The 13970-nt window shown below is 42.0% G+C and overlaps 2 protein-coding genes across 3 annotated transcripts; both read left to right on the forward strand.

The window, feature by feature from the left end:
• Positions 1-4057, forward strand: calm2a (calmodulin 2a (phosphorylase kinase, delta)). Its single transcript, XM_086258362.1, has 6 exons — positions 1-146; positions 1011-1041; positions 2051-2194; positions 2298-2404; positions 2487-2622; positions 2787-4057. Exons 1-6 carry the CDS (start codon positions 144-146, stop codon positions 2813-2815), a joined length of 450 nt encoding a protein of 149 aa, XP_086114488.1. The 5' UTR covers positions 1-143; the 3' UTR covers positions 2816-4057.
• A 2189-nt stretch (positions 4058-6246) lies between these two features.
• stpg4 (sperm-tail PG-rich repeat containing 4) lies at positions 6247-13663 on the forward strand. Of its 2 annotated transcripts, XM_086258361.1 has the most exons (8): positions 6247-6323; positions 6750-6868; positions 7014-7070; positions 7444-7698; positions 9378-9442; positions 9724-9769; positions 12106-12210; positions 13472-13663. In XM_086258361.1, exons 2-8 carry the CDS (start codon positions 6839-6841, stop codon positions 13529-13531), a joined length of 618 nt encoding a protein of 205 aa, XP_086114487.1. In that variant the 5' UTR covers positions 6247-6323; positions 6750-6838; the 3' UTR covers positions 13532-13663. The 2 variants fall into 2 exon arrangements, with proteins under 2 accessions (XP_086114487.1, XP_086114486.1); XM_086258360.1 differs by lacking the exons at positions 6247-6323; positions 6750-6868; positions 7014-7070; positions 13472-13663 and having other exon boundaries at positions 7324-7698; positions 12106-12285.
• Positions 13664-13970: the final 307 nt, after the last annotated feature.

Below are 13970 nucleotides of genomic sequence, written 5' to 3' on the forward strand. Positions count from 1 at the left end.
AAAAAAGAGGAGGAGTTTCGAATAGCCGTTAAAGGCGAGTCCAGTTGCCTCTGTGTCAGTGTGTTCATAGAGAGTGTTGAAAGCTTATTCGGCTTAGGGTTATTACGAATTTGTCGTGAACCAGCCACTACATCTACATCGAAATGGTAAGGGAAATAAGACTGGCTTTCATTTGCGGGTTGGATCCGTTCGTAAACCTCTAACCCGTTATTTTTTTTTCCGGTCGGAATGAACGGAAATAAAACGTAACTCAAAAATGCCTGCTGTAACTACCGCATTGCTAGCCGAGTAAACGTCTTCTTTACAGTAGATAGGCAAAACTAACCCGTCCGAGGAAGCTTCTGTTTAGTCTGAATGAAAGTATAACGTCTGTTGAGCACCGTTTACGCATTTACACTTAAAATGGTGCATGTGCGTCGAGTGTCCCAATAACGTTGCTTTTTATGGCAGTTCAGCTGCGTCCTAGCTAGTGTCCCGCCTAGTATCCTTTAACCGAGTAAGCTGTATTGTGACTATTTGCTAAACGCGGTATTACTTGCTGTATTAGTCACTCATTGTGCTGAACGTGTGTGGCGTTGTCTTGAGTTGATGAACCGGCATGTAATGGTAGCTAGCTAAGTGCGGCTCTGCCTAGCTAACGTTTACCGCCAAATTGTACAACATTAATTTTATACCGCAAATTTGGGGTCTTCGAAGATCGCTCCAATATTTCGCGCAATTGCCAATGGCGTGGCGATTTTTTTTTTTTTCTTTCCTTCTTCTGTAGGACAAAGTGTTGGCTTACAGTCAAGAAAATGCCTTTGTGCAAATTTACTGGTAGTACTAAATATTGCTGTTGTAATAACATAATTTTCGTCAGCTGTAGCAGCTGTGCCAAAACGCGGCTGTAGATTTGAGAGAATCCACGTAAACCAGCATGGGGGGGTTAAGTGTAACGCGAGGCGTGTGTATATTTTTTATTTTTCTTGTCTGGCATACTAAAAGCTGTTTTTTGTTCGTGTATATTGCAGGCTGATCAACTTACAGAAGAGCAGATTGCTGGTAAGACATGGCTGCATTGATCTTCTACTTTTCCTCATAACTGCAAGTGGCCTACCTTATGGATCTTTGCATCCCATTGCAGTGGATTTATACTTTTGCCTTTTAAGGCGTTCCACAGAGCAGCCTGCTGGTCATAAAACTGGAATGAAAGAAACCGCTGTTGCTTACTGGCACTGGAGCGCTTAAGGACTCCCTCATGGAAAACTTTGCATTTTCATGGTTGCCATGTAATAAATGATGTAATCTGACAGAGCTGTGCGTTCTGGCGAGCTGTTGGTGCTCACCTTTATATGCTTGCGTATGGTGTGAGGTACTTGCTCATGAAATGGGAGTGCTACAAGAACATTTGTGGTAGTATACTGGGCTTGGTGCGCTGGTATGCTACAATAAGGTGTTATGTAAATAATGCAGGCCTGTAAAGTCTATAAAGATGATTCATACGATTTAGTGGCTTCCTTATACCTTCCCGCATGACCTGCGGCTTGTCCCACGGAAATCGGTCCCTGTTGATATTCCCGCTGTGCACAGCAGGCCCTCTCTGTCAGAACAAAAAAGGGGTGTTGCCCTATGTGTTTGACCCTGGAAATGGCAGGGCAGGTTCATAGTTTTCCTGACACTGACAAGCTGCTGCACGCCACTACACATTTCCCGTTGGCCTCATCACGCTTGATGAGTGTGTCATTGTTCGTCATCCCTCAGGGCTCCACCAAAGCTGCACGGGGCTGTCATTTGTCGTTGATGTAGCACAACTTTGCCCTCTGCTGCTCCGCCTCGCGGTCGGTGCTCTTGTTTAGCCAGAAACTTGTAGTTGGAACTCAAGAGGGTCTCATCAGTATCTCGGAGTTGATTTATATGGACATTTAATGATACAATTATGAGCTTGGTCTTAAAAGTGGGCTTTGACATGATGTTGTGGTGTCTTGCCAGTTGTTGCCAATTGCTTTACAGGTGTGGTTTTTGTTTTGTTTTTTCCCCTCACTAAAAAGCCAACTCTCTTTGTTGCAACTAGAATTCAAGGAGGCCTTCTCACTCTTTGACAAGGATGGAGATGGCACCATCACAACCAAAGAGCTGGGCACAGTCATGCGCTCTCTGGGCCAGAATCCCACAGAGGCAGAACTGCAGGACATGATCAATGAAGTGGATGCTGATGGTGAGAACTCGATCAAACCTCAAAGGCTTCCAGCAGTTTACAGTCACTGTGCTAGATGTCAGTAGCTCAAATGTGCTGCTTCTTAAAAACTTCTTTTCTTCAGGAAATGGAACGATAGACTTCCCAGAATTTCTTACCATGATGGCCAGGAAGATGAAGGACACAGACAGCGAGGAGGAGATCAGAGAAGCATTCCGTGTCTTTGACAAGGTAAATGCATCCAGCCGCTCTAGTGTACATATGCACTGTAGTTTGTAAGAAGGGGAGCTCACTGACTGACCTGATTTCTCAGGATGGGAATGGCTACATCAGTGCTGCTGAGCTGCGCCATGTGATGACAAACCTTGGTGAGAAGTTGACTGATGAAGAGGTGGATGAAATGATCAGAGAAGCAGACATTGATGGGGATGGACAGGTCAACTATGAAGGTTGGTATATAGTTCTCTATTAGTGGGGGGGTTGTTGTTTTTGTTTGTGTTTTTTGTTTTTTTTTTGTTTTTTTTGTTTTTGGAAAAATTTTGGGCTGACATTTTAAATGTAAAATTTTATAATTTTTTTTTTTTTTTTTTTTTTCCCCTCTTCAACCCTGCAGAGTTCGTACAAATGATGACGGCGAAGTGAAGGCCTTGTACAGATTTCGTATATAAATAATTTGCCTTTTTTCTTTGTGTAATTTATCTGTAAAATCTTAATAGCCCCTATTCATCCCTGCCCCTTCTGCTGTCCAAAGGAACTGCATGTAAACTGCATAGGCTCTTGTCCCCATGTCCCTTTCTTTTGCTGTCATGGTGTTTTGGAGTGACAGAACGGTCATACAACCAGATGCCGTGGAGGCCCCTGGAAGCTGGAGAACTTGGAATTTTCCTGTTATGTGCTCGGGGCCCCCTCCACGCATGGTGACATTGGAAACCTGTCAGCTGGTTGTCACTTGGCAACACTGTTGGCATGGAAACGATGTAGAGAAGTTGAAACTCTGCATGGACTACGGACAAAGTATATATGGAAATCTCAGCATTGCACTACTGCAAAAAAATGACACGGGTGTATCTCCTAGGTACTCGTACAAACTCTTTTTGTATCTGCTGTTCTATATACCAGAAAAATCACAAATTTTACCATGCTTTTTAATGTTTTACTCACTACTTTTTTTTTTTTTTTTTCTTTTCTTTTTTTTTTTTTTAAATGACCACAGGTCAAATAATCCATTCCAAGTTGTATATTTTTTTTTCCAATAAAATTTACAATCTACCCATATTTGAAAATTGTCTTGTTTTCGGTTATGGATTGTTGAGTTTGTATACCCTGTAATAATTCCCATTTTGTATTGAAGACAGGATGCTCCAGTTTTGATAGGTTTGGTTTTTTCTTTTTCTCTTCTTGTTGCTTGGAATACATGAGATGTTTACCAATTAAGTCCCCCTGTTAACCCCCCTCCCCACAGCACTGAGGAGCATCAGCCAATGCCTCTTAATGTTCAGAAAAGCTCACATCAGATGTGCATTGTCATTAAAATAAAAGCACTGAGTGGGATCAAAGGCTTCTATTTTGAAGTACACACAATGGTACTCGAAATTAGATTAGCCTTGTACTGTCCAGCTCGCCCATCTGACTGCATAGGCCGTGTGTTAGAGCCAGCACAGCACCATGTAGGACCTGACTGCCTCATGTCTTGCGTGGCATTTGCCCCCAATCATAAGATGTGGGTGACTGAACATGTATCAGAAACCATGGTGTAAATAGGTGTACCTGTGTGGGACTCTTATTTTCTGTTTTATTTCTGATGAGTTTGTTACAGTAGCTTGCAGAGATACTAAGTTTGTTATTTTGATGAATGACAAAATAAAGCTCTATTGTGGACCTCTGTGCTGCCTCCCGTGTGAAATTTGTTTGCTGTTTTTTTTTTTTTTTTTTTTGCAGCCCATTTTGGGAGGGGGGATGCAATCACCGCACTTTGACGATGTGCATCTGGCTTTTGCAGCGTTGCAGTAAATGTGATGTTGCATACAGCTAAGTTTATTGTTGTTGAATCCACTGGTGGTAGGGATCAAGGAATCACCTTGTAATTTGCATTTCTAATACAAATATCTGCACAAATCAAAATATGCAAATACATTTTAAAACAGTTTGCATACCTTAATGAGCTGCTGCAACTGGGTGACTGAAAGGAAACATGTTCCAAACAGGAGCGCTGACAGGTTAAATGATAGGATGATCAGACGACCTATTCAAGTAGGGAATCCAAAGACTGACAGAAGATGCTGGGTGTTCTCAGCTGTCTAAAATTTGGATCAGGTCCCAATCTTTTATAATGAAGGTTATAAAAGTAACACATACAGGTAGATGGGAAAGTGTCAGGTCAGAAAACTAAGCTAAAAAAACCCAAACGTACAATTTAATTTTTCATTACTAGGGATGATCTTGTTCTTGATTTTATTCCAACCATATCTATGACGAATCAAAATAATTTAACTGAGTTTGCTGGATGCATGTACCTGAAAGCCTGAATATTTAGTACAAGTATTTTTGTGTCATATGGTACTGAACAAATGTCTGGAACCGCTCCTTATATATTTGTATTTTACGTCCAATGATCCAGACTTGTACTTTTAATCTATGAAAAATGTCAAAGATATGTTTGACAGGCATAAAGTAGCTATTTTGCACCAACAAGCTGAAAACTTGTTGACAGTGTGAAGTGTGTCCTTGAAAAACTGAGAAACCTAGACAAGTCGGGGACGGAAGAAGTGGCAGCTTTCAAAATCAATAGCATGTGGAGAGGATCTGAAAGTCACTTCCTTAGGAAATAGAAACCCGGCAAAGACTTGACACAGACCTGAGACCTGTGTCTGGTGCTTTGGTTGATCCATCTATGTTTCACTGAGGCCTCATCAGAAATACCCTCAGTGGAGTGGGTGGCTGTCGGAAGATCATTCTCAAGGAAAGGTAACGGGGAAAAGGCTGCATCACCAAATTACACAATAACTAGACTGAAAATCAGAAGCAACAGGTCTCATGGAGTGATGAATCCAAATGTAGAATCTCTGGTTCAAATCATCAACATGTGTGGAAGATGTCAGGAGGAAGGTACAGCACTGAGTGTCTACAGTTAAACAACAAAGGTGGTCATATTGAATTTCAAGCTAATTAGAATTGTACAAAGTCTTTTTTTTTGCCTCATACATTGAATTTCTATTTAAATTTGCACCTATTTCTCATTTTCTCAGCAAAATATTAAGACTCGAGACTTTTGCACAGCACTGTACTGGTGATTTGTTCATTTGCTGTAAAAGTTGAATGAACATCCACCAAGTGTGGTGTTGTAGCTTTTATCATAATGCTGAACCGGATGAAACTTGTCTTATGTGTGAAGTTATGTGAAGGGTCTGACCTCCACCCCCCCGGGAGCAGTGCAGGCTGCAGTTGTTTGTGGCTTGGCCAATCATGCATACTCAGAGCTCCCTTGTGGAAGCACATTTAAACATTTAGAGCATTACAAAATGCACCGAGGTAACAGCTAGCACACAGAAAAGGTAACTGCACTACCCCCCGATCTGACTCTGCTTCGTCTCGTGTCATGTGCAGTGACACAAATGAGTGGGTTCTTGCTTTCACGCGGCACCAGCTGCAGTTCCAAGGCACAGAACGAAAAGGAACACCACGGCGATTTCAGGTGTGAATCGATCACACAAGAAACTCTGATCGTGTTAAAACCAATTATCACAAGACTTTTTTTTAAAAAAGAAAAAAAAATTACCCTCACAGATGAAGTGTCATCGCAGCCTGCTTATAAAAAAAGTTGTTAATTACGCTGCACATGCGACACTAGGCTGAAGCTGTCTCCTGCATTCATGCCTTGTCCGAACTGGAGATGACTGTACATGAGGGAGTCAGGGTGAAGATGTGTGTATGTCTCCTAGTGCGCTGTGGTGTCACATGAGACTTCCTTGACAAGCAGCGGAAGCATGAATTCTTGGCTCCTTCCAGCCATGTGCTGCATGTAGCCTGGCAACCGGGCCGAGTGTAGCGCTTTCTGTTCCCAGAGTGAGATTTTCGCTTCAGCTGGCGGTCTTGAATTTTGCTGTACTGAAATAAAGAGGGAAGAAGAGTTCATCCTGGAGTACGATCTCAGGTGTGAGCGTTTGCACACACACACACACACACACACACACACACACACACACACACACACACACACACACACACAGTTTTCCTGCAGACAGTGATGAAGAAGAGATGCAGTCTTGCTTTGTTTTCTGTGTATTCTTATTAAATTGACAGTATTCCTCCATATATCACATGTTGAATACTGCCATCCCTATGATTATGGAAACTGGACAATGAAAGATGATGGATGGATGGATGGGATGCAGACAGTGACAACCACATAACCACCTGCAGCACCTACAGCAACTCGGTGCTGACTCACCGATGTGTCTTACTCTCAGCCAAACTAGCCAATCTAAATTTAGCTCCCCTTGCGAGGCCAGCTTGTTGAAAAATTGATCGATAGTGGAGTTGCTGCTATAGTAACGATCCCTGTTTTAATGGTGGTCAGGTGTCACTGGATCTCCCACTAAGCAGATAGTGAACGACAGCGAGCGCGGCGCAGGACGATGAAACAAAGTCGCCTCTGAAGCCGGTGACATGTCCCGGAGTGGTCACAGGACAGATAAGGTGAGGCTTTATCTTTAAAACCCTCATAACTCTGTGTGTGGTTTCATGAGGACAAGGTGGGAGACGAATCAACACATCGTTGGCATAGCGATGTCATCATAGCAGAAGCAGTCTGGTGTGACCTGTGCCTCGTCCCTATCTGCAGGGTGATGACACGGTGGAGCTGTGTGGCCGGGGGAGCTGGTGGCTGGGAGCACTGAGAGTAGGTGTCGCACTGCTGTTTGGTTTCACGGACTCTCTGAAACCAAGTGTGTGCTTCAGCACAGCCCAAAACCCACATGCCACTTACATGCATGAGTAAAATGACACATCACAACGACAGGCATTAGAAAATAATGACATTAATATTAACCTTCAACTAATCAATGATTTCGATCATTCTGGTTGCTGGAAATTGAGTGAAATTGGCATCTTCAGTGGAATTCAACAGCTGTCTCTCATGAGGTCACCCATCCATGAACTTACTGCAGCATTGCTCTTGCATTGTTCCAAAATGTCAGACTTTGAACTGTTGTAAAATAGTTATGAAATTAAGAAACGTGGGTCAGAGATTCCCCATGCTCCCACTCTTCCAGGACACACCCATCCCGGGAACCTACCACGTCCGAGACTTCGTTGAGGAGGCTGACCTGAACCCTGTGAAAAAAACTTACGGCTTCAAAGGTGTGGGCAGAAAAACTCAGACCCTGGGTGTGCGTAAGGGGGATCTGCTGCTGCCTGGAGCGTATGAATATACAGACTCCACCCAGGAAGTCCTGATGCACCAGGCTTCCTACTCTTTCAAGAACTGCCCCCGACCCGACATTTTCACCCTTGGAATTAGAGACAAGGTAGCACTGAGACTCATTTACTGATCCTTTTTGAAAGTTTTCATAGTTTTTGCTTTCTAGTTTTGCTTTCACTTGAGACAGAAGCCATGTGTAACCAACCAGTTGCTGCTGAGTATGAAGCTTCTTTTCTTGAGTTAACAAAGGTTTACATTGTGGGTCAGGTACAGCCCAGTTCAATATTAGGTGGCTCCAGTAACTACCTACTAACCGGTAAAACAAGGTGCACCTCTAAATTGTTCCCCTTTCTTTTAGCGTGAAGAAGTTATACTTAACATTTAATCACTGAGATAGCTTAAATAACCCAGTATGATGTCAACAAATCAAGGTGGGGAGCTTCTTTACGACTATCAGTTTCTTAAAGGCATTAGTTTATACACAGCTTTCTAAAGGTCCTGCCACAGCATTTCAGTTTAGACTCTGAGACATTTTAACGCATCCTGTTGCAGATTTGCTGCTGTGTTTAGGATCATTGTCCTGTTGCATGACTCAGTTTGGGCCAATGTTGAGCTGTTGGACAGAGGGCCTCACATTTGACTGCAGAACACTCTACAGAGGAGTTCATGGCTGACTCAATGAGTACAAGGTTCCCAGGTCCCGTGGCTGCAAAACAAGCCCAAATAACCAGCCCTCCACCATTGTCCTTGACACTTGGTATCAGGTGTTTGTGCTGATATGTTCTGTGTGGATTTGCCAAACACAGCGCTGTCCACTACACTACAAAAACTCAAAATCTTACCAAATATATTTGTCTTATTTTCTAGTCAAAATTATCTCATTACATTTAAAAGAAGACACAATCAGCTACAGGGCAACATTTCAGTGAGTCGAAGGAACTTGTTTCAAACAGTGAATTTTGAAACTAGAGAAAAACTGGAGAAGTTTCACTGGTTTCATTGGCATTTTTTTTTTACTTAAAACAAGACATATTAGCTTGACAACCCTTTGTTTTTTGCAGTTTCTCTGTGCATTGTACGGTCTGACCCTGAATTTGCAGTTAACACACACATGAATGCTCCAGACGAGCAAACTAGAAATGCTTGCGTTTGCTAATGATCAATCAATCAAATGCATCTGATTAGACATTAGACCACATTACCAGCCCCATTAAATCCAATAGAAACAGCAAGGCTTTACTTAGCTTTCCATAGCACTGCATGTAGTCCAGTGGAAACGTTTTCCTTCACATAGCTGAATTCACTTCGTGCCACACAGCACAAGAAAATATGATCAAACTAATCTGGCTCTTATGCAACTAAAAATAAATACAGCAAGTCAAGGTTATTGATGCGTGGAAGAGTAAATGGTTATTTGTTAAAACAATAAAAAAGAGAAAAATCTTTTATTTTACAGCCACATATACTAACAGTAAAGTTTAGCAGGTATAGATTTCAGGCCCTGGAGTCAAACCTGGGAACCTCCCCATAGAGACTGAAGTCATTATGAGCAGAAACTTTTGAATGATAGACTTCTGCTTTCACTAGCCTAGGGGTGTAATTTACTTCAGCAATATTTATTCACTGCTCCGTTGTGGAAGTCTGTTTGGATGTAACCAGCTATCATCCATACTTTACTTAAAGCACAATAGGTGCCCCCCTCAAAAAACAAAAACAAACTCAGGGTGATACTTTGGTGTATATATTAAAAAAAACATCTTTATCTTCTTATTCTCCTTCTGCCAGCACATAAACACTTCGCCATGTGACTACAATGTGACAGCGAGACCAGTGGAGAAGATTCCCTGCAAGTAAGCGCTCGACAAACAGCCACTCTTTAACTTTCAGATCACAGCGGCGCAGACAAGCCATGAATCATCCCTTGATCGCGAAATCCTTCCTCCTCATCCGGCTTTCTGGTTCCCTCTCTCACCTCCATGCAGCTCAAAGATGGAGGAGCAATCACCAGGTTGCTCTCTCCTTTCCTCTGCCGTCGATCACAAACTTCCTTATCCATTTCTTCTCTCACTTTTTCTCCTTATTGTTATTTGCTCTTTTGCCCCCTTCCTTCTCTTATCTCCTGTTCTCGCAGGCATGTGATGTTTCGCTCGACTGTGCAGCGGATCAGCTTTCTGCCTGTAAGTAGGATCTGATCGCCAGGACCAATTATTAACACCATTCAGTCTTTCCATTGTCCACAAAAAGTTTCCTTACAATACACTTTCAATAGGTTTTGATTACAAGCTATGACCTAATGTGCACAAGGCAGTTATGACAACCGCAAGGGTTGAAGAAAACCGATCCCAGGGCGCTCTGACTGTATCGTTTTCCCCCATTTGAAGGCCTGTTATGGCACTGCTCTGGTTGACCAGTCAGCTTTGGTTCAAATTGCAGCGTCGGTGCTGGTAGCCGATGGATATTTGAGCTGCGCTGGCAGCTGCTGAGTGTTGACAGAGAAGGAAAGGCGCTAAGAAATCCCGAGGGTGTTATTACTACAGAGCTGGGAGCAGTTTTCTGCCATCGCTGGTGTCAAAGCAACTCAGAGACAAGATTTTTTTGTCAAAGGTTAAGCAGCTGCATGTGGGAAACATTAGAATATCAAAGCTGAGGAGTCTTAATGGTATGTGATGAAGAAGTCGGTGTGAAATTTCTTTCCACTTGTAACTCAGAAAAACACGAATCTGACTTTCTTACATGGAGTATATTTATTTAATTTACTTATTTAGCTTGATTTGACTTAATTTCTCCTTTCTGGTGAAATTTTGCGTCTCAGATTTATATGTTGTTCTTTTGATTTAACTGCACTACCTGAGATTTAAGCCTTGAGATTTAAACTCACCTGAATTCATTTAAAAATTGCACATATTCTGATGTGGATGTTCTCTATTGTTATCTGTTAATGTGGCCTACTGTACAGCTGGCAGTGGCATTCATTTAGGACCCCCAGAGGAAGAAATCTCATGTCTTTTCTAATCGGCTGAACATATTTGAGATCTACCCAGTGGGTGGAGTTATTATTATTTTCCATTTGTACTTTTCCCATAAAGTAGTGATACCTTCAACTACACAACTGAAAACTGCAAAGTTCTATAAAACTTTCCTTAAGAAAATCTTTTAGAGATATTTCTTTCTTTTTTTGATTTCACCTAATCTTAGAAAGGTTTAAAACTTTAATGAATATCAAGGCACCGGTGGAAAAAGACGTCAAAGTTTAAAAGTTTCACAGACATTTGCAGAATATGCCAGGTACCTACGTCGCCCAGGAGAGCCTTTCTTACACACTGTACCGCAGCAGGAAAGTATGCCAAGTGCTTTGGCCCAAACACACATGCACAAGAGTTTCACAGCTGCCTGATGACTCCCATGAAATACACCTGCATTAGCACCTCTGTTAGCGTGAGGCAGGCGTGCCGAGGTGCTGGCAGGCAGGGTACCGAGGATCAAGTGAGCTGGCAACTGGAATCAAATGGCATGTAATGGTAGTAGCCACTGCTGCAAGGAGAAGGGTAGAGGGGAAAAAAGCACTATCCTGTCTTCTTCTGTCAGAATCAAGGAGGGATGGAAAATAAAAGGCCCGTCCTGTGTTCAGGGACAGGACGACAGTCTTATGTCTGGGGAGGAGAGCGGAGGAGGGGTGATGCTATTTCTGCATGGCACGCCGCTGGTGATGACCAGTATGTGTGTTAGTGGGTAACGGGAAAGGAGAAGTGAAAGGCACAGAGAGGAAGAAGGACTGACCGAGTTCTGACAGAAACTAGCCTTGAATGTACCTGTGATGAAATGCGCTGATATTTATATAAGTGCTTGTCTTGTTGTAGCGACCACTCAAAGCTCTTTAGCCAAGACACGTGTGACTAATGCCATAAGTTCATACTGTGCTTTATTCCATACACTTTATCTCATATACACTCACCAGTTAACCTAACATGTCTTTAGAATGTGGGAAGAAGAGGAAACCCACACAAGTACAGGTAGGACATCCAAACGCCACGCAGAGAGGCTCCAGTCAGGGCTTGAACCAGTGACCGCGCTGCTAATCTGTGTACCACACATCTGCTGGCAAAGGTTAAAAAGTCAGGACTGAATTGATATATTGTATGTCTTAAATGTAAGACCTCGAAATAGAAGTGGTGTACATGGTTAGCACATCCTTCAGATCACTGAGTATCAGACTGGGACAACAACAGGTTTTCATGAGCAAACATCAAAGAGCCAAGGAATTAAAAATGATAGAGGACATGGTGTGCAATAGTAGTGCACCATGAACCTGTGAACTGTATATAAAAGATAGAAATGGCTGATATCAACCTTTAGTTGGTGAAGCTTCTTGTTCTGGAGCATTTTGGCCATCTTGGTGCTACATCTTCATCTTCTATTTAGTCTTCGACAATTTTGCTCTAAGCTTGGTGGGTAAGCACCCTGGAGGTTAATCACAGAGCTAGACACATCAATATTTTCTTGCTATTTCCTTCAGAAAGATGGCCCTGCTCCATGCCACTACAACCCACAGACCAAACCAGCTAAAGCCATCACTTCCTGTTTCAAATCCACGTTGCCGCGGCTACACGGTGTGCACTCAGTGAGTCTTATTTACATTTCTTGTGTTTTTCTACATGCCGTAATTACTAATTTAAGACTTCGTATTTTACATTAGCTGCATTAGAACATTTTTATGTTATTAGGTGCTTTTTCAATTTGTTTCAATGATGATCATATTTTTACATGCTTTTAATGGAAATTCATCTGATTTTAAAGGGATTAGTTATTAAACGGGATTTAGATAACTCCTGTAAATAAAATATAACATCACAAGATTATGTAACAGATAAAGAAATCAAACACACACCGAATTTATTTAATGGGGCACGGATAACACGGACTGGAGACAGATTAAAAGAGAAAGCAGATGCAAAGCAAAACAATGAGTCTAGCAGGCGCGGACGATTCTAATTTTGCATAAGACTGCAGGAGGAAAAGTCCTAAATGACTTCAATAGAGGGTTGAGGCACAGATGGCAGGATATTTAGTCAATAGTGATCAACTGGTTAGTGTTTCAGTAAGGAAAGTGCCTAAAATAACAGCTGCATTTAGGAAATATGGCCGACAATTTAATGCATTGCACAGTTTTGGCTCGCAGGTATTCTCATTATTTGAAACATTGACCATATTTATTTATTGCATATAAGTATGGACCATTGTAACAGTATGCATAGAGCAGAATATAGAATAAAAGAGCAACTATTTCTATCAGATTGTTTCAGCAGAGTAGATGTAGTCTATAAATTATTACAGATACATTAGGGTTCAACCTGTAGTAACATCCATACATTACGATTCTCACAGACATGCCTTTTGTATTGCGGATCAATACAAAGTTGTTCTAATTTATAATCTATATACTGTGAACATTTCCATTCCGATGGAGTGCTCTCTTTCAGGAAGACAATGCCTCCGTCCATGGGCCGTAGAGTCTCACTGAACGATCTTATAAGAAAGCTAATGGTGTGAATTGTATGATTAGGCTTTCAGCTGAACACTCATGGGTAATTTTTAGATGGATGTGATAGAAACCGCTCTGCACCAAACACCAACTGAGGGGATATCTTCTGAATGAATGGCGTTCCCTTCTTCCTGTAGTGTTTGGAGTACTTGGATATTAAATACTGAGATGTGTTGAAGCTTAGACCCCATATTGCTTACACTTTGTTTCTTTGTTTCTCCTGTTTGTTAGCAATCAAAGGTTACAGCATTTAGAATTATTTGAATTCATACTAGAAAGCTACAAACTGACAATATATTATAAATTGAAAAGTAATTACAGTTACTTGTGTATTTCACAGAACACTCCAGGACCGGGGGCCTATGATCCTTTCAGGAAGTCGTTTGCACAAAGATGTTAAGGAGCCGTCTTAATTTTCCATGATACAAGCATCCCTGCATTTAGTCATTGTTTCAACTTACAGAGTGAAGTCACATAATCCAGTGTTTTAAATATAAGATAAAAGTAAAATCATGGCTGCATGAAAGAGGGGAAACCTTTGGTCTTTTATTACTTGGAGCAACGTTTATCTGCATGTCAGTGAGGGATTTTGTGGTCTGCCAACAACATAATCAGCTACATTCGTCGTGCTCAAATTGCTTTAGTGACGCCGGCCAGGGAAGCAGAATGATCTTATCTACAACAAAGGGTACTTCATTCCACTTAACTACATGTTCCCGGTATTGCGCCCTCCCTTCATCTCTCTTCCCTCTCTCGCTCCTCTTTCCCTCTCTGTTGGCAGTCAGGCTGCCTTTGCCTTCCTACTATCTCTGCCCTGCGATGCACTCAGGAGGAGGAAT

Source organism: Aulonocara sp. 'chitande type north' Nkhata Bay, linkage group LG13 (genome assembly GCF_057382095.1).
Source record: "Aulonocara sp. 'chitande type north' Nkhata Bay isolate Kocher_YH1m ecotype deep benthic linkage group LG13, A_spYH_male_GT1.1, whole genome shotgun sequence".
In the NCBI taxonomy this organism is placed as follows: Eukaryota; Metazoa; Chordata; class Actinopteri; order Cichliformes; family Cichlidae; genus Aulonocara; species Aulonocara sp. 'chitande type north' Nkhata Bay.